General features: G+C 48.0%; 2 protein-coding genes across 2 annotated transcripts in view; one reads left to right on the forward strand and one right to left on the reverse strand.

Annotated features, from left to right (window-relative positions):
• Window positions 1-440: 440 nt before the first annotated feature.
• Window positions 441-15,778, reverse strand: FKBP3 (FKBP prolyl isomerase 3). The gene is made up of 7 exons (XM_065403514.1): window positions 15,655-15,778; window positions 13,267-13,368; window positions 11,051-11,158; window positions 9,642-9,777; window positions 8,389-8,456; window positions 5,706-5,803; window positions 441-674 (listed from the first exon to the last, which is right to left on the reverse strand). Exons 1-7 carry the CDS (start codon window positions 15,757-15,759, stop codon window positions 620-622), a joined length of 672 nt encoding a protein of 223 aa, XP_065259586.1. The 5' UTR covers window positions 15,760-15,778; the 3' UTR covers window positions 441-619.
• Window positions 15,779-18,272: 2,494 nt separating this feature from the next.
• FANCM (FA complementation group M) overlaps window positions 18,273-25,470 on the forward strand; it is a 154,533-nt gene continuing 147,335 nt past the window's right edge. Inside the window, exons 1-2 of the mRNA XM_065402508.1 lie at window positions 18,273-18,816; window positions 24,178-24,350. Of these exons, the coding sequence (XP_065258580.1) occupies window positions 18,273-18,816; window positions 24,178-24,350 (717 nt within the window). The remainder of the gene's footprint in view (window positions 18,817-24,177; window positions 24,351-25,470) is intronic.

Genomic DNA, 25,470 nt, shown 5'->3' on the forward strand with positions numbered 1-25,470 from the left:
AAAAAATCCACTCTTGTCACTGCTGTGATCAGAAAGCTAAACTAAAGACAACTTAGCCAACTGCAGTAAGAGGTTGGTAAGGCTGAAGAGTCTAATACATTGCTTGCTGAGCCTACAGTGTTTTCCATGAGCCAAACTACAAAAGTGGAAAGACAGACACAGCTTACATGGATCTGAACCAGGCACGGATATGGGGCTTAAAGGAAGGCAGAAGTACAACAGAATAGAAGGGAGCATTTAGCACCCAGGCCAACGTGGAAGGGAAAATGCTGACAATGTAAGTGTGTTTCCCTTCCCCCTCGTTGCAACAGATTGTATAAATCACACTTACAAATAAACCCAGTGTCTGCTTCCACTGCAGAAGAACAGATTTTCCAGATAAGTTTACTGAAGTATGGAAGCACAAGGGGAAAAAAAGTCAGTTAAACTACCTGCATGTATAATCTATTTTTTTTAATGATGTTTTACTGTACAGCGATTGGGGAAAAAACAATGATTTTCAATACAGAAAGGCCACGGTTGTAACTATTTCCTGAAGCTGTAAGAACAGAATTGCAGTTGGCAGATGTCTTCTCACTTATCGATGAATTCACAGCACTAAAGAAACAAGTTCTTCATATCAATCAATATCCACTAATTCAACTTCAAAAAAGAGCTTTGCATTTGGAGGAATCCTGTTTGCACAAGAGTTAAAGACATTTTAACACAATCCAGTTGGATGTATAAACTGGCTAGACATAACTTGTGATTTACCCCCCGCTGTTCAACCTGACACTTCAGTTTGACATTTCAGTAACCTCTGGCAAGAAAGTTTTCACCTCCACTAGTTTACATACTAAACCCAAGCTATTAAATCACTCACTATATCTGTAACATGGCAGTGATCGTATGAAACACTCAGTGTCAACTGTTTGGCAGGCAGGTTTCACAAGGTCTTAATGAAATGCTTGTGGCATGAGACTTTCCCCCTTGGAAAGCCCAGCTAGGGTAGTGAGGGAAGCAGGTCAGGTGGATAAAGCCATAAATCTTCCCCATTTTAGGGTACTATTAATGGTGCTGATTCAGCTTCTAGGAGGAAGAGGGGGGAAAGTAGCACAAGATTCTGGACAGAGCATCGACATGTCTCATTGGCAGGTCCAAAAAGAGCCAAAAAGCAGGAGCAAGGGGAGAACTGTAGCCTCCAAACAGTCATGTCAACCAGAGGGTGAGCACTGCTGGGAGTCTGGCCAAGCAGTTTTGCAGTGGGGTTCCTGTTTACTTTCCATTAGTTCTGGGAAAGGGGGACAAGGTGAGAGGCTGGAGACAAAGAGGGGGCATTTTCCCTTTCTCCCCCCCCTACCAGCAGCACAAAAATCTAGCAAGGAACAGAGCCAAGTAGGATGTAGGGAATGTTCAGCAGGTCAGCCCACTCCCATTTGCTCCTTGTGTCCTCTGTCCAGAAGCATTCTGGAACATAAGCACAGCTGAATCTCAATACTTCCTCTTCTCGTAACTGCTACTGAAACAATGGCAGCAGACTTCTCTCTTTCTCCCACCTCCTGACTGGTAAGAACATGAGAACGACCAGACTGGGTCAGACCAGTGGTCCATGTAGCCCAGTCTTCTGACGGTGGTCAGTGCCAGAGAGAATGAACAGAACAGGTAATTGAGTGATCCAGCCCGTCATCCACTCCCAACTTCTGGCAGTCAGAGGTTTAGGGACACCCAGAGCATGGGGTTGCATCTCTGACCATCTTTTAACTAGGGTGACCAGGTGTCCCATTTTTAAAGGGACAGTCCCATATTTAAGCACCCCCTGCAGGTGTCCCAACTTCTTAAAAACAGGCAAATTGTCCGGTATTTTCTGTCTCCCATCCCCATCAGTACTGGCGAGTCCTGCTACTGGCCAGTTCACTACTCACCAGCTGCCCACCCACCCGTGGCGAGTGGGGGGGTCCAGTGGCCAGCCATGAGGGTGGCTGTGCAAGGCTGGTGGTGGGGCAAAGATGCAGTGCACGGGGCCGGCCGCTCCCCCTGCTGCATGCTGGCTCTCGGCCAGCAGGGACCCACCCCCCATCCTGTTCCGGATGGCACGTGCTGCGGTAACTGGTGAGTGGGGGCAGATGCCAGGTAGCAGCCAGTTACATTACCTCTGCTGCCCACCCATTGGCCCTTTACATGCTCCCCCTCTCGCTGTCCTCTCCCTGCTTCCCCCATATCCTCCCCAGTGGGGCACATGCCGCTCCCAGAGCTGTGCGGAGAACCAACCCCTGGTCGGAGCACTCAGCTCACCAACAGCCTGGCCAGCAGGCGCCTTCCTTCCCCCACTGCCTCTGGCTGGGCCGGTGCCCGGGAAAGCCCAAGACCCTCTAGCCTAGGGCACTGGCCAGGAGCCGAGCCCTGCATGTGCCAAAGCCCCACACAGCACTGGCACAGGGCAGCCTCTCCACTCCTCAGCAAAGCCCTGGAGTGGGGGGACAAGCGATTTCCAGCCTGTTTGCAGCCTGAACTTGGCGGGGCTCCGCAGTAGCCCCGCCAAGCAGGGACTTCGCACCCTCTTCACCCACCCACCCCTGCCCTGGGTCCTGCCCCCAGGCAGCGCGGGGCTACTCCATCCCCTAGGCACCCTCCCCTGCTGAGCCAACTCTCTGGCTGGGTTCGCTGAAGCCCCTGCAGTCAGGTTCCCTGGGCCCTGGTGCACAATGCAGCCTTAGGGCTTAACCCCTTCCTGCCCGTGCTGTAGCCAGGGGATAGAGTGTGGCTGGGTTATGTTGGTGGCCAGCAGCAGCCTGGAAGTGTCAGGTGCCTTTCAACACTGTGCAGGCAGGAGAAGAGATGAGCTCTGTAAAGACTCAGGCCAGGTCATCCCTCGCCCACAGCCGGACGCAGATCCCATCCCTTCCCTCCCGCACAGTGCTGAAAGGCTGCTGCTGGCTACATTCTGGTGTCAACCTTGGCAGAAATGTGGGGGGAGGGGGAGGCATGTGACCCTGCGTGCCCCCCCAGTGTTCCAAGTACCCGGAGAGGCGGGTCTGTCCCGAGGGCCCAGCCAGGCATTGAGGGCGGAGAGGGCTGGGCAGGGAGGGTCAGGTCGGTTGGTCACCCCCCTCCCCGCCCCATGTGAGAGGGGGTGTACGGGAATGTGTGTGTGTGTCACCTCTCCCCATGTGAACCCTAAAGCTTTAAAGATAAGAAAGTAAATAAAAAGAATCCAACTCCGCAGTATTTCTTTTTAACAGGGGCTCAGTCAACTGGATGTTAATCTGAATGTTTGTACTGCATAATTCTGACTGATTGCCATTTAACTCGCTTGAATACGAGTTATTTTACCAGGTGTCCTGTATTCAGCATAGGGAAATATGGTCACCCTACTTAAACCAGTTACTGATCCATGAGAGAACCTTCCCTCTTGTACCATGACAGCTTATGAACCCGTGATGAGGAATCTTGTCAAAGGCTTTCTGAAAATCCAAGTACACTATGTCCACTGGATCCCCCTTGTCCACATTTGTTGACCCCTTCAAAGAACTCTAATAGATTAGTAAGATGTGATTTCCCTTTACAGAAACCAGGTTGACTTTTGTCCAACAATTTATGTTCTTCTATGTGTTTGACAATTTTATTCTTTATGATTGTTTCAACTAATTTGCCCAGTACTGACGTTAGACTTACCAGTCTGTAATTGCTGGGATCACCTCTAGAGCCCTTTTAAAATATTGGCGTTACATTAGCTATCTTCCAGTCATTGGGTACAGAAGCCGATTTAAAGAACAAGTTACAAACCACAGTTAACACTTCCGCAATTTCACATTTGAGTTCTTTCAAAACTCTTGGGTGAATGCCATCTGGTCCCGGTGACTTGTTACTGTTAAGTTTATCAATTAGTTCCAAAACCTCCTCTAGTGACACTTTAATCTGTGACAATTCCTCAGATTTGTCACTTACAAAAGACAGCTCAGGTTTGGGAATCTCCCTAACATCCTCAGCCATGAAGACTGAAGCAAAGAATTCATTTAGTTTCTCCGCAATGACTTTATCGTCTTTAAGCGCTCCTTTTGTATCTCAATCGTCCAGGGGCCCCACTGGTTGTTTAGCAGGCTTCCTGCTTCTGATATACTTAAAAAACATTTTGTTATTACCTTTGGAGTTTTTGGCTAGCTGTTCTTCAAACTCCTCTTTGGCTTTTCTTATTACATTTTTACACTTAATTTGGCAGGGTTTATGCTCCTTTCTATTTACCTCACTAGGATTTGACTTCTACATTTTAAAAGATACCTTTTTATCTCTCACTGCTTCTTTTACGTGGTTGTTAAGCCACGGTGGCTTTTTTAGTTCTTTTACTGTGTTTTTTAATTTGGGGTATACATTTAAATTGGGCCTCTATTATGGTGTCTTTGAAAAGCATCCATGCAGCTTGCAGGGATTTCTCTCTAGTCACTGTACCTTTTAATTTCTGTTTAACCTCCTCATTTTTGCATAGTTCCCCTTTCTGAAATTAAATGCCACACTGTTGGGCTGTTGAGATGTTCCTCCCACCACAGGAATGTTAAATGTTATTATATTATGGTTACTATTTCCAAGCGGTCCTGTTATAGTTACCTCTTGGACCAGATCCTGTGCTCCACTCAGGACTAAATCGAAAATTGCCTCTCCCCTTGTGGGTTCCTGTACCAGCTACTCTAAGAAGCAGTCATTTGAAGTATTGAGAAATTTTGTGTCTGCATTTCGTCCTGAGGTGACATGTACCCAGTCAATATGGGGATAATTGAAATCCCCCACTATTATTGAGTTCTTTATTTTGATAGCCTCTCTAATCTCCCTTAGCATTTCATCGTCACTATCACTGTCCTGGTCAGGTGGTTGATAATAGATCCCTACTGTTATATTCTTATTAGAGCATGGAATTACTATCCATAGAGATTCTATGGAACATATGGATGCATTTAAGATTTGTACTTCATTTGAGTCTACATTTTCTTTCACATATAGTACCACCCCCCACCCCCCCCAAATGACCTGTTCTGTCCTTCCGATATATTTTGTACCCCAGAATGATTGTGTCCCATTGATGGTCCTCAGTCTACCAGGTTTCTGTGATGCCTATTCTATCAATATCCTCCTTTAACACAAGGCACTCTAATTCACCCATCTTATTAGTTAGACTTCTAGCATTTGTGTACAAGCACTTTAAAAACTCGTCTCTGTTTATTTGTCTGCCCTTTTCTGATGTATCAGATTATTTTTTATGTGAATGTTTCTCGTCTGATCTGGCCCATACTTTATCCTCCTCCATCCTCACCTCCTGACTAAAACCTGGAGAATCTCTATCCGTAGACTCTCCTCTAAGAAGTCTCTGTCCGATCCACGTGTTCCTCTGCAGAAAATTGGCTTTCCCCCAGCTCTTAGTTTAAAAACTGCTCTACAGTCTTTTTAATGGTAAGTGCCAGCAGTCTGGATCCATTTTGGTTTAGGTGGAGCCCATCCTTCCTGTATAGACTCCCCCTATTCCAAAAGTTTCTCCAGTTCCTAATAAATCTAAACCCCCTCCTCTCTACACCATCATCTCAAGCACCATGTTGCCAATGTACACCCCGCCAGAAATCCATCTTGGCCTTGGTTATATGTTTCCAGAGGGAAAGATCCTACTGCAAAGAGACTTTAAGAATAACAAATATGTTCCCAAAAGGTACATTCAATCCTGTTCATATTTTCAAGTAAAAGGATACTTGGCATCAGGCTGCCCTTTCTTCCCATAAGCCCATTCAGGTTCAATTTCCAGATGAGCCTTCTCCCCTTTAGTCATCGTCAACAGAGCTTCATCCCACTAAAAAAAAAAAAGGATGTTGTAACATGAACTTCCAAAAAACGATATAATTTCCACATTTCCAACTCTATCCTTTTAAGTACCTGGGCTCTGAGCCAGAACACACACCAGTAAACGCTTCCCAGCTTGCAGCTTAACTAACTGCAGATGGCCTTCCAAGCAGTTGTGTTTGACAACTGGATTTTTCCTTTTAAAAAATGAAAATGTTCCCACAGTAACACCTGCTCAAGAGCTGTTCTAGGATTTACTGCCACTGATTTGCATTTATAGCCCAGGCACATACAGAACAGTGGAAACTAGTCTCTGAAGTGTATTATCCCCTGATGTGAAGATACTAGTCAGCCGAATCTTTCTTATTTCAATAAGAGTATGAAACTCAGTTTGTTTTCAGAGATTCCACTTATTTTGGGATGTACAGATAAGCTGTTATCCAGCCGGGCTTTATAAAGTTTGATAACTAATTTTATCTCAGTGCTTGTCCCGCCCCATGCCAAACCTCTTAGCTAGAGTTCAGAGTTTAGCACCGTATCAGCTTATCACAATGAACAGGTGGTGTTCAGATCTCAGCTGTTTGAGGTGTATGGCAGCAATCCAAGCATGGAAGTGTTACAGCAAGAGACTAAAGCTTATCACAAAAAACTGAAGCAAGTGTTTCCTTGCAGCAGTGGGCACAAGACCAATGACATTTTGGGGTCCGTCCCCCCCCCCATGAGTAGCTGTCACGGTACATCCACGCAGAGCCACAGCGGTCGTACACAGCACTGGTGAGGAACCTGATCCTGCACTGAGAAGCCACCAAGTTACTGCTGCCCAGGAGCAGATGGGAGGCAAAGAGTATGGCTGTAGCTAAGCACTTCATTGTAAGAGGATACACCCACATCTCCTCAGACACACCCACACTGCATCCACACCTGCCCCTATTCTCTAGGCTCTCCAGGATAAGTAGGCAGGCAGTCGTGTAAAAGGCTTGACACATCTGCTTTGCCCAGAGGACTATACCTAGTGCTTTACTTAGCTACCCATCGTTTTAAAAGCAGCCTTCACGTGCACTAGTGACCATCTGGAGCTCCATGCTGTGCCCTGTGCAAGGATCAAGCTTAAGTACAAAGAAGCATGATCAGCTCTTCAGAGTTCTGAAGTGAAATCCAGACACACAACTGTTCTTCTCACAACATGACACGCACCAGAGCGTGGGGACTTTCAGGATACTGTTTAGCTTGTCTGTTTAGCTTTGGCGTGAGGGGTGACTGAGTGGGTAGAAGAGGAGCTCTGGTGGGAGACAAGGATATGTCGACTGACTTGTCAGGTTACTGGAACCAGCACATACTGCATTGTGGTAGGGCTAGATGCACAAGGGACTTGGATGCCTAGATGCCTCTTTAGGCACAATTGACATTCACAAAACCACCACTCAGCTGCCACCAAATCCTCTAGGCGCCTAAATCACCACTACGTGCATAGGTTTCCACTGGTGGGCAAGCTGGTCGGAGCCCTGGCTCAGGCAAGCCTTATCGGATTCCTCCGCATCTCTCGCCTGCAGGGCGACTGGTATGTATGCTCTCAGCAGACCTAACCTGCATACGACAACCCAGGGCAAAGCTGGGAATTCTGGGGGCTGCCTATCTGTATCAGAATACCCAACAGCTCCGTGGTTAGGGCCCTGACCTGGCTAGTGTGACGGCCACTCAGCCTGATCTGGAGCAGGGATTTGGGCCCAGGGCCCCCACATCCCAGGAGAGTGCCCTAACCACTGAGCGCCTGACTAGTCTGTGGCAGGTCTATCTCTTCTGTTGGTGCTGGTCCACTATGTAAAAAAACCTGACTATTCACCGGAGCAGGGACCTGAACCTGACTCCCTAACCATTTGGGTATTGAGATACTCACTAACTCTCTCACTGGCCTAATGAATATTAATTATTTATAGAGATAAACCCCTCCCCCCCGGGCACTCAATTGGAACATGGGAGACCTGCTCCAAATCAGAGAGTGCAGGGATCTGAAAACAGGACCCTTGCATCCCACGTGAGTGCCCTGACCACTGGGCTATTGGCTATAGTGGGGTGGTGGCCTGTCTCTCTCCATATCACAAGGAAAGGCTGATCTCGCTTGGCCCTGACTCCAGGAGAGGTATCACAGTGGAGAATTCCAAGCAGAGAGAGGTGCCTCCCTTCAGCCTGTCAATCAGGTGCCTAAGGTCTGGACCCATGGGGATTAGGCACCTGCATACCACTGTGGATCTGGGCCCTAAGCCCCGGCCCAGATCGCAGCCTGTCGTACGCAGGGGCTCCAATCAAGGCTCACTGTGCTACGTGCAGTACAAATATCTAAAACACTGTCTCTGACCCAAAGATCATACACTCTAATACTGCTGTCCACAGGTTTAGTTATGGGGAGGGCCTAGACTGAGAAGTTAGATGAGGGCATTTATATAAAAACTGAAATATAACCTATTACTGGCATAAACTCACTCGCTTCCCCAGACAATCCAGAGAAGCACCCAACAGATGCACACCAAGGGGTAAGCCTACAGACTGAGGACTTCATCAGACTTTGACACACTGACAGACTTTATATGGTTTACTTACGCCTCTGATAACTTTTCCTACACCAACTTTGAAGCTTAAAGGTTTGGCTCCTTTTTTCTTCTTTGAACCTGAAAGACACTTGTATATACATTTATCTGGCCAGAGTTAAATCATTAACTAGCTCACACTAACATTTCTGATTAGAATTACCACTACAGTTATGCACCACAAATATCTACTGCACCAAGATATACATTATAGATGAGCTATAAATGGATTTCCCCATGTTTCATATAATGTAATCATTCAAAATAGCAGTTAAATAGAAAACAATGGGGCAAATTCAGTCTTGATGCAAGTGCCCATAGTTTCTTTAAACCAGTGAAGTTGCACCAGAGCTGATATTGATGTAACAAACAGGGAAGATCTATTTCTATGGAATGTCTGGAGCAGAAAAACAGATTGTAAAACAATGACCTGAACCTTGCATAGTATTGCACTATTGGGGGGGAGGGATAGCTCAGTGGTTTGAGCATTGGCCTGCTAAACCCAGGGTTGTGAGTTCAATCCTTGAGGGGGCCACTTGGGGATCTGGGGCAAAATCAGTACTTGGTCCTGCTAGTGAAGGCAGGGGGCTGGACTTGATGACCTTTCAAGGTCCCTTCCAGTTCTAGGAGATGGGATATCTCCATTAATTATTATTATAATTATTTATTATTACAACCTATTACTTTTAACAGTGCTATAAAACTGCTGCCAAATGTACATTTCTAGCACTTGTCTCCCGCATAAGCTGTGTGTTTTACACAATTATCCCCAAAGCACCTCTGCATTAAACTGATAAATATTATACAAGCTGTCTGCTTGGGCAGCTAAATAAGCTACCACCACTCAGGTTCTATAGCTAAACAGAGTTTTCTGAATTAAAAGTATTTATCTCTGCCCTTCTGCAGAGCCACAGGCCTGACTAAATCAGTCTCTCTCACATTATCCATGGCCTGGAAATACCACACTTAACCTATGGCAAGATGCAGGGATCATGTTATAAAAGTGAGTCCTCAGAGAATACCCTGTTTTCTCGCTTGGAAAGATTCACCCCAAGAACTGACAGCAAGAAGACCCTGATCTCAACAGGACACAGGGGCAGAAGCAGTTTCTGAGGACCCAGGCCATTCAAGCCTTTAAGAAGCATAAACATTGTCCAACAAGACAACGTGGTGACTAGCATTCCAGCTAATTTCTTCCACTCATATGTAGTGTAAACCATCTGAACTCTTTAAACCTGCAAGACCTTGTTATCCGTGTGACCTTACTTGTTTGAATATTGGTATCGAAGACAGTCCCATCCTGTAACTTTCCCGTATACCAGCAATGAACGACATCTCCTTTTTTGGGGAAGTTAGTTTTATCCCCCTTTTTCAGAATTGACTTTGTATATTTTGGTGGACCCTGAATTAAGATAGAAATAGAGAATTACCACAACCTTAATGACTCGTCCCAAGTTACCAACAAAGCACAAGATGCACCAACTGAAGTTAATTGAGTTTAAGCCACTGAATGAACCACATCCAGATACTAAGGTGAACAGCACCCATATATGCTTTTAAATTAATATAGTCTGTACCATACTTGAGCACCCTTTGGGAAGGAAAGGGTTATATACATGTAGTCTCTGCCAAACCAAGGTTGGTCCTGATGTCAAAGTTATTTAAAACTTTGGAGAGAAATCTGCATGAGAATGACTACTGGCTCAAAATATGCTGGGTAAGTGAGAAGTTGAATCAAGGTCCCGTTTTTTAATCAGATGAGGGTCTTCCAGAAAACTACCAATACAGACTTATGAAGAACAACAACTTATAAATAGACACTTCACAGCAGTCACTTCTGGTGAGAAAGCAAACCAAGAGCACTCAATTTCTCTTTACCAGTTTGTTAAGTTGATCAGCTCTCTTAACATCACTGAAAGTTTCTTCATTGGGGCTTTGGCCCTCAAATATACCCCAGTCCAGTTAGTGACTATTCCAACAAGAGAGAAAATGCTGAGGGGATACATTGTACCCATAAAAGAAACATTTTGCAGTAATATTAACACTTTCTGCTTGGATACTGCCATCCAACCAAAGTTACAACTAGTGAATGTTTGTCCGCCATATCACTTCACTTCCAAGAGCTGTTCTGTTCAGCTTAAACAATTTCAGAATCAATTTCTGGATCCATTCCAGGCTGCACACTCTATTAGCAATCCCCCTCAACCCAGCCCACTCAAATTCTCTACCTTGTATCATTCAAGGTTTCAAAAGCATTTGTTCTACTACATAGGCCAGTGGTTCTTAACCTTTACTGCAGCCTGCAGCCCTTTCGTTCTCAAAATATGTTCTCGCACCCCTTATCAAAAATCAAAATATGTTCTCGCACCCCTAAAACCTAGATATATTTTTGTTTGTATATTACAGTAATCGTTAAAAAATGTATAATGTTAATAAATACACAGGTTTGATGAAACAAAGTAGTTGTACTTACGTGCCTGTTCTTAATTGTAGTTGTACTTATGTGCCTGTGCTTAATTTGTGTTTTTGATGATTTACCATCTAAAAAAATCTGGCATGTCTTGCACCCCCAGAAAGGGCATCTCACACCCCCAGCAGGTGTGTGCACCCCAGGTTAAGAACCACTGACATAGGCAGTAGTCCTAATCTAAGAAAGAGTAGTTTTCTATACAAACCTCATCAACAGTCTCTTCAGGCTTAGTTTCTTTTGCCTTGTCTTCATCAATCTTGATATTCTTTACCTGTTCCGTCACTTTAGCTGCACTCTCTATGCCTTTAAAGCGCTGTAAGGAAAGCATTTATCATTACCTGCTACATAATAGGATAGGAAATCCTTCAGAAGGTTGTCAAAAATCTACTTTACAACTTTTATACACTAAAGGACCAATTCTGGAGGGGAAACAACCATGGATTCCAATAGTCAGCAGTATTAAGGCTCTACAATGTAATTGAAACACAAGAGAGACATGGGGAGTGAGGTAATATCTTTTATTGGACCAACTTCTGTTGGTGAAAAAGAAGCTTTCAAGTACACAGAGTTGTTCTTCTGATCTGGGAAAGGTACTTAGAGTGTCACAGCTAAATACAAGGTGGAACAGATTGTTTAGCATAAGTAGTTAACATACTCTAAAAGACCTTTCAAAGTGAAGTGGCCAGATAACACTGCTCCAGTCATAAGACAAAGAAGGGGGATTAGTGGGTTACAGAATGTTGTAATAAGCCTGGAATCCAGTGTCTTTATTAGGACCATGATTTTTTTAATGTCTAGCAAAATTATGAATTTAAGCTCCCAGGCTCGTCTTTTGAAGGTGTTGTACAGGTTTCCTTTGAGGATGAGGACTGAGGTCAGATATGGGGTGATCATGTCATGAAAAGTGTTTGCCCACAGGTGATCTTTTATCATTTTTCTGTGAGAGTTCATTCAAGAGAATAGCGACTGTCTGGTTTCACCCACATAGTTGTTATTGGGGCATTTAGTGTGCTGGATGAGGTACGCCGCCTGTTGTGATAGGCATGTGTAGGATTCAGGGATCTTGAGAGGTGTGTTGTGGGAGGTACTAAAGGGCCACTTCACCTTGAATGGTCTCTTAGATTAGAATATGTAACTACTTATGCTAAACAATCTGTTCTACTTTGTATTTAGTTGCAATGCTCTGAGTACCTTTCCCAAACCTGAAGAAGAGCCTATGTAGCTTGAAAGCTGGCCTCTTTCACCACTAGAAGTTGGTCCAATAAAAGATATTACCTCACCCACCCTATCTCTCTAATAACCTGGGATCAATGTGGCTAAAACACTGCAAACTGAAAGTTATTTAAATATGTATAATGATGCAGGATATTTATAAAGGATAAAAGATGTCACACTGTTTCTGACAACTGAAGATGCACAGGACATATTTGTATGACTGGTTATCTTAATTTGCTTCGAAGGGCATGCACAATCAAAATATGTTCCTCTAGATCAGGGGTTCTCAAACTGGGGGTCGGGACCCCTCAGGGGGTCGCGAGGTTATTACGTGGGGAGTCGCAAGCTGTCAACCTCCACCACAAACCCTGCTTTGCTTCCAGCATTTATAATGGTGTTAAATATATTAAAATGGGTTTTTAATTTATAAGGGGGACCGCACTCAGAGGCTTGCTATGTGAAAGGGGTCACCAGTACAAACGTTTGAGAACCACTGCTCTAGATTAAAAAAAATATATACCAAGTGTCAGCTATCAAACTTCATCCGTGTTTGTGTTATTCTGTGAATTGTGGTAATACCCTTTTAAAAAGTTCTATCAACTTGATTTTTTTTCAACTAAAGCGAGCAAGTAGTGTTTCTGATAGCACACCCTATAAATAACATGCACATAATTTTTAAGTTATTTTTATCAAATATCTGGGTGTTTCTGTTCCCTTAATGATGTTCAGAAGGCCCTTTGTTGAGATCTGAAAGCAGTATCAGACTCTTTCCCCTCTAGCCCCTTCCTCTGTGAGCACACACTATCTGTCTCTTCAGTTCCAATTTTGTGGCTGCTGTTATTAGCAAAAGTGTGCATGAGAGAGGAAGAACAAATGATCAACAAAAGATGGAATCTTTCAGTTACAAATGACTGCCTTAGGAATCACAACAGGCACACACTATTCCAATGCAAGTGTGATTGTGAAGTTGACAGCATCCCTTTAAATAGATGAATACTATTTTCCCACACAAATGAAAAGTAGCAAAAATTTTGCTCAAACTTTCAAAAACAAAAATATGCTTCAGCTACAGAACAATTCAGCCAAATGGTTTGGAGAACATGGAAATGAGGCTAGAGCGAAAACCATCTGTGTTCTCAGTCACAAGCAAGCACTATAAGGAGGGGCTCTTTGTCCCACACAGGCCCAGGAGAGGCAGGTACCCACCTGAGTTTCAAAGAGCTGGTTATAGGCCGTAACTAACTGGTCCTTGGTCGCAGTCTTGGCCACGTTTTTTATTTGCCCCAGTAACTTGTGTTCTGCAAGAAACTAGAGACAAGAGGGGGAAATTTAGCTGAGTTGCCAGGGCTTTCCGTGTCAAGCACGGCGCCTACAGTCTGCCCCGAAAGGGCCCTGGGGTGCTGGCATCGCTGGGAGTGGCAGGTTGCACTCGGGGAGTTGGGGGCTCTCACGGGATGGACCTGTCACACCCTTGGGGTGCCCGGGGGGGGTGTGCCCGGCCAGGGTGGAGTCAGAGGTGGGGGTGTCATGGGGTGGAGTGGAGAGACGGGGCAGCCTGGGGAGTGAGGGTGGATCATGGAATCTAGCCAAGGTAGAGATGGAGGTGGTCATGGGGTCCTGCTGGGGTGAGTTGGGGGGTGTGGGCTGGGGAGGATCATGGGGTCCAGGTGGGGTGAGGCGGGGGGGACGGGCTGGGGAGGATCGTAGGGTCCAACCGGGGTGAGGCAGCGGGGGGGGGGGGGGGGGACGGGCTGGGGAGGATCGTGGGGTCCTGCCCGGGTGAGGCGGGGGGGGGGGGGGGGGCGCGTTGGGGCAGACCATGGGGTCCGGCCGGGATGAGGCGGGCGCTGGGGCGGATCGTGGGGTCCGGCCAGGGTGAGGAAGCTGGGGTGGATCGTGGGGTCCTGCCGGGTGAGGCAGGGGGAGGGGGGACTGGGGCGGACCGTGGGGTCCGGCCGGGATGAGGCGGGGGGAGGGGGGACTGGGGCGGACCGTGGGGTCCGGCCGGGATGAGGCGGGGGGAGGGGGGACTGGGGCGGACCGTGGGGTCCGGCCGGGATGAGGCGGGGGGAGGGCGGGCGCTGGGGCGGATCGTGGGGTCCGGCCGGGATGAGGCGGGGGGAGGGCGGGCGCTGGGGCGGATCGTGGGGTCCGGCCGGGATGAGGCGGGGGGAGGGGGGAACTGGGGCGGATCGTGGGGTCCGGCCGGGGTGAAGCGGGGGGGGGGCGGGCTGGGGCGGATCGTGGGGTCCGGCCGGGGTGAGGCGGGGGGGGGGGGGGCGGGGCTGGGGCGGATCGTGGGGTCCGGCCGGGGTGAGGCGGGGGGGAAGCTGGGGGGGATCGTGGGGTCCGGCCGGGGTGAGGCGGGCTGGGGCGGATCGTGGGGTCCGGCCGGGGTGAGGCGGGGGGGAAGCTGGGGCGGATCGTGGGGTCCGGCCGGGGTGAGGCGGGGGGGAAGCTGGGGCGGATCGTGGGGTCCGGCCGGGGTGAGGCGGGGGGAGGGGGGGACTGGGGCGGATCGTGGGGTCCGGCCGGGGTGAGGCGGGGGAAGGGGGGGACTGGGGCGGATCGTGGGGTCCGGCCGGGGTGAGGCGGGGGGAGGGGGGAACTGGGGCGGATCGTGGGGTCTGGCCGGGGTGAGGCGGGGGGAGGGGGGGACTGGGGCGGATCGTGGGGTCCGGCCGGGGGGGGGCGGGCTGGGGCGGATCGTGGGGTCCGGCCGGGGTGAGGCGGGGGGAGGGGGGGACTGGGGCGGATCGTGGGGTCTGGCCGGGGTGAGGCGGGGGGAGGGGGGGACTGGGGCGGATTGTGGGGTCCGGCCGGGGTGAGGCGGGGGGAGGGGGGAACTGGGGCGGATCGTGGGGTCTGGCCGGGGTGAGGCGGGGGGAGGGGGGGACTGGGGCGGATCGTGGGGTCCGGCCGGGGGGGGGCGGGCTGGGGCGGATCGTGGGGTCCGGCCGGGGTGAGGCGGGGGGGAAGCTGGGGCGGATCGTGGGGTCCGGCCGGGGTGAGGCGGGGGGAGGGGGGGACTGGGGCGGATCGTGGGGTCTGGCCGGGGTGAGGCGGGGGAAGGGGGGGACTGGGGCGGATCGTGGGGTCCGGCCGGGGTGAGGCGGGGGGAGGGGGGAACTGGGGCGGATCGTGGGGTCTGGCCGGGGTGAGGCGGGGGGAGGGGGGGACTGGGGCGGATCGTGGGGTCCGGCCGGGGTGAGGCGGGGGGAGGGGGGAACTGGGGCGGATCGTGGGGTCTGGCCGGGGTGAGGCGGGGGGAGGGGGGAACTGGGGCGGATCGTGGGGTCTGGCCGGGGTGAGGCGGGGGGAGGGGGGGACTGGGGCGGATCGTGGGGTCCGGCCGGGGTGAGGCGGGGGGAGGGGGGAACTGGGGCGGATCGTGGGGTCTGGCCGGGGTGAGGCGGGGGGAGGGGGGGACTGGGGCGGATCGTGGGGTCCGGCCGGGGGGGGGCGGGCTGGGGCGGATCGTGGGGTCCGGCCAAGCTTTGCACAGCTGCCCTCTGGCGCGCGGGAGCGGCCCGCCGCGTGCCCCGCGCCCCTCCCCCCGTACCCCTGCGCCGCGAGCCCCTCCCCCTCCCGTACCGCCTGCGCCGCGTGCTCCTGCAGGAACTTGATCAGGTCCTTCTTGGGCAGCGCCTCGCTGCGCAGCTCTTCGGCGCTCCACTGCCGCGGCGGGGCCACCGCCATCTTGCTGCGCCGCGCCCCCCACTCCGCCGCAGGGGCTCCCGCGCAGCGCGTGGCCGGGTGCGTGAGGGGCGGGCAGGGGGCGCGGCTGCGCTTCGCTGACACAGCCTGGGCTTGGTGGGCGGGGCCGAAGGGTAAGGGAGGTGCCCGGGGTTTGTGGGAGGGACGGAAGGATGGGGGTGGGGCCTGGGGTTGGTGGGCGGGGCCTAAGGGGTAAGGGAGGTGCCTGGGCTTGGTGGGAGGGGCCAGTGGGATGGTCGGTAGAGTAAGCCCTTATCCATTTTGACTCTCTGGGTATAATTAAGGCAATACAACCCCCATTGTGTGGGTGAGGTTGTACCAGTCATGACAAAGGACTGTTTGAATATTATGAGACAAGGTGGGTGAGGTAATATATTTATTGGACCAACTTCTGTTCGTGAAAGAGACAAGCTTTCAAGCCACACAGAGCTCTTGAAGGTTGGCCGTTGGCTCCTCCTGGCTGAAGGGAAGAGCTGCTCTCAAGGCATCCACCTACAGGAATGAAGAAGCTATTAAATATGCAGGTACAATGAAAGAGAAGCAACATCTTGTGGTGACTTGCACTCTGCCGTGGAAACTTTATTGTGCTTCACTTTATTACTGTGACACTGTTCAAAGTGGTAGAAAGATAACAGGGCAAGTAAAGTAAGTAAATCATAGAATCACAGGCAGGGCGGTCCTTACCCATATGCAAAGTATACAGCCGCGTAGGGCACCAAATTTCCTCGTGCCCTGCGCAACTGTGTACTGCTCCAGCTCCTGCTCCGCCTCTTCCCCAGGCTTCCTGCCCCTGCTCTGATCCGCCCCCGCCTCTTCCGATCCCTGCTCCGCCCCAGGGTTAGAAGGGACTGAAAGGGTCATTTAGTTCAGTGTTTTTCAACCACTGTTCCGCGGCACACTAGTGTGCCGCGAGATGTTGCCTGGTGTGCCGTGGGAAAAAAATATTAAACCATGCTTGAATGTCGGAACTGGTTACTAAAATTTTTGAATCCCACCACTGATGTTAAGGACTATAAATAGCTCAGAATATCAGCTTTGTGTTCAGCCAAACAGGCCCAGGTTGCGCACTGAATAAAGTATTTTATAATTTTTCATATTTCTGTTTACTTACTATTTCATAATAAAGTAATTATAAAATACTTTCTTTGTGTTTATTTGATTCCTATTCAAGAGAATTACTTTATATATAGTCAATATAGGCACAGAGTTAAAATTTTTAACATTTTCTAATGGTGGTGTGCCTCGTGATTTTTTTCATGAAACAAGTGTGCCTTTGCCCAAAAAAAGGTTGAAAAACACTGATTTAGTTTAACCGCCTGCCAACATGCAGGATTTCTTGTCTACAATCTGCTTGTTTGTGAAGCACGGGTGGGTAACAGGAAGAATTTGTTGTCAGTGGGACTAGGAGGCAGGTCCCCACTGCAATTCTACTTTTCAAACTTCTCCAGAGTACCCAGTGCAGCATTAGTAATTATTTTCTAGACAGCCACATCTGCAGCAGTCCAGCTTCCAGGTGGGCTGTTCCCTAACTCTGAAGAGGATAAGGAAACGGATTTTAACTGTAAATAATGGAATTACATGAAAACACAACTATCCTAGAGCTGTCATTAGAAGACTTTATAACCTAAATATTGACAAAAAGTATGTAATGGTGCTTGTCATTGTGTACTGGTAGTCAATCTATTTTCTTATAATGTACTGAACCCTTGTACCTGACCAGCTGTTGGTCAGGGTGTGCGGTGTTTAAATTCCTTTACCGTGTTATTATCAGTGAAATTGGTTTAACAGACAGTCTGATAAAATGTCTGATTAAGGTTTAGCCATCGTTATAAGTTTCAGAGTAGCAGCCGTGTTAGTCTGTATCCGCAAAAATAACAGGAGTACTTGTGGCACCTTAGAGACTAACAAATTTATTAGAGCATAAGCTTTCGTGGGCTACAACCCACTTCTTCGGATGCATATAGCATCCCATCGTTATAAATGGGAGCATGACTGGTGCATTACAGGTCAGTGAAATAGGTGAATAACTTCTGCACAGTCCTGTTCCCAGTGGCCTAGTTAGTAAAGCGATGGCAATACTGTGGGCAGTCTTCCAGCACAGCCTCCCTGAACAAAATCCACAGAGACCGGAGCACGTGGGAAGGCGGGACGGGGTCCTGGTGGCTTTAGCAAGCGCTTGGGTTGCACTTGCCATCCCTTTAGGGGAGTTGGTCAGGCCCTTAGACCACGGCCTACATTTCCCAGCATGCCGCAGCGCCTGCTAGCAGTAAGCCCCCCCCCATGACTACATTTCCCAGCATACCGCTGCGCCTCTCGCCGCACAGAGCGGCCCTAAATGACTACATTTCCCAGGGTGCTGCGGGGGCTGGTGCTCTCGCGGCAGCCCTCGGAACGTGGCGGGGTTTTCAAGCGTTCCCGGAGAGCCGCCGGCCCCAAGATGGCGGCGGGGGCTCTGGTTGGCGCTGAGTGAGGGGCCCGGGCGTTCCGCACAGAGCATGAGCGGTGGCGGCGGCGGGCAGAGGACGCTGTTCCAGAGCTGGGGGTCCCGCGTTAGCCGCGCCCCGGGGCCACCCTCAGGACCTCGGCGGGAGGCGGCTCCCCGTCCCGCGCCTTGCCCCGGCGGAGGGGCGCGGCGCCAGCGACCCCGGCCCGGCCCTGAGGCGGAGGCGGCGGACGATGACTTGCTGCTGGCGGCGGCGGACGAGGCCGAGCGGGGCCCGGGCGAGGGCGCGGCGCCCCCCGCGGGCGGCGGGTTCTGCGCGGCGGCGGGCTCGCTGTGGATCTACCCCACCAACTGGCCGGAGCGCGGCTACCAGGTGCGCATGGCGCGGGCGGCGCTGCTGGCCAACACGCTGGTGTGCCTCCCCACCGGGCTGGGCAAGACTTTCATCGCCGCCGTGGTCATGTACAACTTCTACCGCTGGTTCCCCTCCGCCAAGGTGCTCTTCCTGGCGCCCACCAAGCCGCTGGTGGCGCAGCAGATGGAGGCCTGCGCCCGCGTCATGGGCATCCCTCAGCACCACATGGCCGAGATGACAGGTACGGAGGGTCCCCGGGCCCCCCACACCCACCCAGTGCCTCGCAGCTCGGGCACGGAAGCCAGGCGGCCCCACGCAGAGCCCGGGCCCCGTGCGCTGTGACAGCCCCGGCCCAGCGCTGCCCCTCATGTAGTTACTGGCAGAGGCAAGCCAGTTGTGAAGCGCTGTGGAGATAGTCCTTAGCGCAGCTGTGGCTGTGCTCTGGCTTTCTCCAGGTGCCATCCATTCAGGGATCTCATTCTCCCGCCTATTCCTTGAATAGTTTAAAAACATAACATAAGTACAGCCATACTGGGTCAGACCAAAGGTCCATCTAGCCCAGGATCCTGTCGACCGACAGTGGTCAATGCCAGGTGCCCCCGAGGGAAGGAACAGAACAGGTAACCATCAAATGATTATCCCATCGCCCATTCCAAGGTCCAGGGATGCCCCACAGAAGCTAGGGACTCCATCCCTATCCATCCTGGCTAATAGCCATTGATGGACCTATTTTCCGTGAACTTATCTAGTGCTTTTTTGACCCCTGTTATAGTCTTGGTGTTCAGAACATCCTCTGGCAAAGAGTTCCACAGGTTGACTGTGTGTTGTGTGAAAAAATACTTCCTTTTGTTTGATTTAAATCTGCTGCCTATTAATTTCATTTGGTGACCCCTAGTTCTTGCGTTTTGAGAAGGAGTAAATAACACTTTCTTATTTACTTTCTCCACGCCAATCATGATTTTATAGATCTCTATCATATTCCTCCTTAGTCGTCTCTTTTCCAAGCTGAAATGTCCCAGTCTTATTAATCTCTCCTCATATGGCAGCTGTTCCATACTCCTAATAATTTTTGTTGCTCTTTTCTGAACCTTTTCAAATTCCAGCATATCTTTTTTTGAGATGGGGCAACCACATCTGCATGCAGTATTCAAGATGTGGGCGTACCATGGATTTATATAGAGGCAATATGATATTTTCTGTCTTGTATATCCCTTTCTTAATGATTCCCAACATTCTGTTAGCCTTTTTTGACTGCTGCCTCATATTGAGTGAGAACTATTCACAATGACTCTGAGATCTTTCTTTAGCTAATTTAGACCCCATCATTTTATATGTATAGTTGGGATTATGTTTTCCGATGTGCATTACTTTGCATTTATCAACATTGAATTTCATCTGACATTTTGTTGCCCAGTCACTCAGTTTTGAGAGATCTTTTTGTAGCTCTTCGCAGTCTGCCTGGGACTTAACTATCTTGAGTAGTTTTGTATCATCTTCAAATTTTGCCACCTCACTGTTTACCCTTTTTTCCAGATCATTTATGAATATGTTGAATAGGACTTGCCGAGTACAGGCCCCTGGAGGACACCACTATTTACCTCTCTCCATTCTGAAAACTGACCATTTATTCTTACCCTCTGTTTCCTATCTTTTAACTAGTTACCAATCCATGAGAGGACTTTCCCTCTTAATCCATGACCGCTTACTTTGCTTAAGAGCCTTTGGTGAGGGACCTTGTTAAAGGCTTTCTGAAAATCTAAGTACACTATATCCACTGGATCCCCCTTGTCCACATGCTTGTTGACCCCCTCAAAGAATTCTAGTTGATTAGTGAGGCATGATTTCCCTTTACAAAAACCATGTTGACTCTTCCCCAACAAATTATGTTCATGTAGGTGTCTGACAATTTTGTTCTTTACTATAGTTTCAACCAGTTTGCCCGGTACTGAAGTCAGGCCGGGGTCACCTCTGGAGCCCTTTTTAAAAATTGGCGTCACGTTAGCTATATTCCAGTCATTTGGTACAGAAGCTGATTTAAATGATAGGTTACAGACTACAGTTAGTAGTCCTGCAATTTCACATTTGAGTTTCTTCAGAACTCTTGAGTGAATACCATCTGGCCCTGGTGACTTATTACTGTTTAGTTTATCAATTTGTTTCAAAACCTCCTCTAATGACACCTCAATCTGGGACAGTTCCTCAGATTTGTCACCTAAAAAGAATGCTCAGGTTTGGGAATCTCCCTCACATCCTCAACCGTGAAGACTGATGCAAAGAATTCATTTAGTTTCTCCGCAATGGCCTTATCGTCCTTGAGTGCTCCTTTAGCATCTCAATTGTCCAGTAGCCCCACTGGTTGTTCAGCAGGCTTCCTGCTTCTGATGTACTTACATTTTTTTTGCTATTACTTTTGGAGTCTTTGGCTAGCTGTTCTTCAAATTCTTTTTTGGCCTTCCTAATTATATTTTTATACTTCATTTGCCAGAGTTTATGCTCCTTTCTATTTTCCTCACTAGGATTTAACTTCCGCTTTTTAAAGGATGCCTTTTTGCCCCTCTCTGCTTCCTTTACTTTGTTGTTTAGACACGGTGGAACTTTTTTGGTTCTCTTATTATGTTTTTTAATTTGGGGTATACATTTAAGTTGAGCCTCTATTATGGTGTCTTTAAAAAGTTTCCATGCAGCTTGATCGTGATAGCCTTCTTAAAGTCAACTGTTCATTTATGCTGTTCTGGTAGTTTAGTATAGTAATATCAAACTCATTCAGAGGAGAGGGCTGAATTCTATTTATTATGTCCTATGGACTGAGATATAAATTCAGGACTGGTTACTCCTCACAATGGGATGCATACTGGTCTTGAGGCTTGTGCTCAAGGCCCAGGGGGTAATGTGGTCTCTATGTAGTAACTAAATATTTCAGTAGTTTTATTTGTTCAGTGCCTTATCACATTTGTCATCATGCAGTGAGGAAAATATGCTTTAGGCTTACCATTATTTTTTTTCTTTTCCTTTCCCATTCTCATCTTTCTCTCCTCCCTTCCCTGTGTTTGAGTCTTTTGTTCTTTTCTCTGCAGTTCCTTCTGTGCAGCAACTTCCATTTTCCAGATTTCATTACTACTCTGTACCCTCATTGCATCCGTTAAAGTGAATGCTTATCAGTAGTTAATATTGACACTAAAATGTCATCACAAAGATACTTTAATCAGATTAAGAGGAGACAGTGCAGTTCATACCTCCGAATCCCTGTATCAGGCTGCCTACACACTCAGACATTACTGCAACAATTAACCTTCCAAATGTGACTTGAGTGTATCTTTGTTGCCACATGGACTAAAAACTTAATTTAGAAAAAAATCAATTCTGAAGAAACTGAATGACATGGGCCTGGATCCAACTCTCAGGCTATATTTAGAACACCTCTGAAGGTAGCTGACAGAGGTATGGGTGATGAATAAGGCTAAGATTTAGTCACGGGTATTTTTAATAAAACTCATGAACGGGTCACGGGTAATAAGCAAAAAATCACAGCCTATTACCTGTTCATGACTTTTACTATAAATACCCCTGACTAAAATTTAGCTCCTGGGGCACTGGCAGCTGATGGCTGGCCCCTGCTCTTATCACGGGGGCTGACTGCCCCCCACCGCCTGTGGATTCGAGGCCCCTAGGGACCACTGCTCTGACAGCCTCCAGAGCGGCCTCTTGGACTGCTGCTGCTCCAGGACCGCTGCTGCTCCAGCGGCCCCCGGGGCCAGTGGCACTAGCCGCTGCTCAGGCAACCCAGGGGCCGCCAGAGTGGCCGGCCACCAGGGTCAGCAGCACCGGCAGCTGTGGAAGTCACGGAGGTCCCGGAAAGTCACGGAATCTGTGACTTCCGTGACCTCCATGACCGACTCGCAGCCTTAGTGATGAACTACTCTCAATTATAGTGTAGCAGTAGGGAGACCATAATTCAGGTTGTATCAGTTTTCAGCTCCGCAGGATGCTCACACCTCTTATCTAAACTGTAAGCCTGTGATGTTTACTGGCTTAATCAATACACAAAGTAATCTCTTCTCAACCGTATTATCCAAAAGGTGGACTAGATATTTCTAGAAAACTCTATTACCCATGTTTAAAAGTTTTCCTTCTTTCCTAAAGCTGAGAGTGGGCATGAAATTCAACTTGTAATACCTGTTTGTGTAGCTTGCCACTGATGAGGGGATCTTCAGGGTATATCTTCATGTCAACTTAGGGGTGTGATTCCCAGCTCATGTACGCACGCTCATGATAGATCAGTGAGCGCTATGGTAAGTATAAATAATAGTGTAGCCGTGGTAACCTGGGCATCGGTGACACAGCATGGGCGGTGGCAAGCTGTGCCAAGGAAGTACCCACCGGTTTCAGGCAGGTTTATGCTCAGGGTGGCTAGCCTGTGCCACTGCCCATGCTACCACAGCTACATTACTATTTATACCTGTGCTAGCTCGATGAGAGTGAGCATGAGTATGTGTATGTGACCTGGGAATCGCACCCCTAGCATGGAGTGTAGATGTAACCTTAGAGTAATGGTGTCTGTTCCCTATTCTCAAACTAATTTTCACTTTCTTCATTTCAAGCTGCCACTGACATAAACTTGAGCTTGATCTATGGCACCTGTATCATAGCAGATTGTACTCTCCATGGAACCTTTGGGGCATCCTATTGTTTTAAGTGAAGCATTTCATACTGATTACAATAAATTTAGGCCTTGAGTCACTCAGCAGGTGAAATGCCAGTAAAACTGTTCAGACTTAAAAAGGCACGTTCCCCTGTTGAACATAAGAATGGCCATACTGGGTTGGACCAAAGGTCCATCTAGCCCAGTATCCTGCCTTCCGACAGTGGCCAATGCCAGGTGCCCCAGAGGGAGTGAACCTAACAGGGAATCCCTGTCGCCCATTCCCAGCTTCTGGCAAACAGAGGTAGGGACACCATCCCTGTTCATCCTGGCTAATAGCCATTGATGGACCTATCCTCCATGAACTTATCTAGTTCTCTTTTGACCCCTGTTATAATCTTGGCCTTCACAACATCCTCTTGTAAGGAATTCCACAGGTTGACTGTGTGTTGTGTGAGAAAATACTTCCTTTTGTTTGTTTTAAATCTGCTGCCTATTAATTTTCATTTGGTGACCCCTAGTTCTTGTGTTATGAGAAGGAGTAAATAACACTTCCTTATTTACTTTCTCCACGCCAGTCATGATTTTATAGACCTCTGTCATATCCCCCCTTAGTCGTCTCTTTTCCAAGCTGAAATGTCCCAGTCTTATTAATCTCTTCTCATATGGCAGCCATTCCATACCCCTAATCATTTTTCTTGCCCTTTTCTGAACCTTTTCCAATTCTAATATATCTTTTTTGAGATGGGGCAACCATGGATTTATATAGAGGCAATATGATATTTTCTGTCTTATCTATCCCTTTCTTAATGATTCCCAACATTCTGTTCACTTTTTTGACTGCAGCTGCACATTGAGTGGATGTTTTCAGACAACTATCCACAATGACTCCAAGATTTCTCTCTTGAGTGGTAACAACTAATTGAAATCTGTAATAGTGCTTTTTTTCTTTTTTCTTTTCAGGGGGTACCCAGGTTCACAATCGGAAGGAAATCTGGCACAATAAGAGGGTCTTTTTTCTTACACCTCAAGTAATGGTAAATGATCTTTCTCGTGGAACCTGTCCTGCTACAGAAATAAAATGTCTGGTTATTGATGAAGCCCACAAAGCTCTTGGAAACTACGCCTACTGCCAGGTAATAATGGTGGACTAATGTGAACTGCACAATCTTATGAGCCATTCTTTGTGCAATCATGGATAATTTAAGCACAAATGTATTACTGTAGGCAGATTGCTCTGCAGTTTTTTAAACTGAGGTATTTGGTAAGAAATTAACAAAGACAAAACATTATTTTATGGCTTATAATACCTTGATACAAGTAATGGATAAATTGCATGCAACAAGAATGTACACAAGATGCTGAACATTCTAACTGTATTATGAAATCTTAAGTAGATGGGGTGATAAAAATTTTGTATAGTTGGGTATAGAACTGCATTTTCTGTTCAGAAATTAATTTTTAAACCCTAGATTGTAAGAAATTAAAAGTGCATTTGTAGGGTGGGGCTGTTTCTACAGGGCATGGGCATGTTTATGAGCACAATCTACTGCAGTCTGTGTGGCATGTATTGGCAAGGAATTAAAAATGTAAACAGGAGACCCCAGTGGCAGCAATCTTAGAGATTGCAAATTAAACCTCATTTCTGAAAAAAACGTTATTTAAATTGAACTAAATTCTGAGCCCAGTATGACCCACTGTTGTCTGTTCAGTTGTGGTCTTGTCTCATGCAGTGAAAAATGCATTGAAGTATCTTGGTTAAATCCCTCTCTATCAATACTTAGTTTTAAAGTTATGAAGCAAGTCATGTATTGAGACATTTGCAGTGAACTGATGTGGCACTAAGATGGTTTCCTATTAGACCTTTGCATAGGAAAACGGACAAGCAGCAGACTTGTATAATATGGCACATAAAGGAAAATGTTGAGGCTTCTATTTTTATTAGAATTAAAGCAGAGAACAGGCTTGTTCACCATAGCTGCACCTCCTCCTTCCTGCAGCCCTCCCCAATTTCAAACCCTTTAGTAACTTGTTTTCATTTTGTAATAATGTAAATGTACAGGTTGTGTTGCTTTCTGAGCATCTGACAAAGGATGAAATACTTTTTTATTCTATTAAAGTCCAAAGTAGCATTCTTTTCTTTTTTTTTTTTTTTAACCATTGTGGTGATCGTTTACCTGTGTTGTGCGGAAACGAGACTCACATTTCATTGAGAATTTTGTGAGCTTACTTAATGCAGAGTAGTGGTTCCCAGCT

Source organism: Emys orbicularis, chromosome 4 (assembly GCF_028017835.1).
Source record: "Emys orbicularis isolate rEmyOrb1 chromosome 4, rEmyOrb1.hap1, whole genome shotgun sequence".
NCBI lineage: Eukaryota > Metazoa > Chordata > Testudines > Emydidae > Emys > Emys orbicularis.

Excerpts from the sequence above, each read along its gene's own strand:
- FKBP3 (XM_065403514.1), bottom strand. The coding sequence starts at position 15,759 with ATGGCGGTGGCCCCGCCGCGGCAGTGGAGCGCCGAAGAGCTGCGCAGC. Across the intron at positions 5,804-8,388 it reads TAGGAAAAGTTATCAGAGGC|TGGGATGAAGCTCTGTTGAC; the intron begins GTAAGTAAACCA and ends TTTTTTTTTTAG. Across the intron at positions 675-5,705 it reads AAAGGGCAGCCTGATGCCAA|GATTCCTCCAAATGCAAAGC; the intron begins GTATCCTTTTAC and ends TTGTGCAAACAG.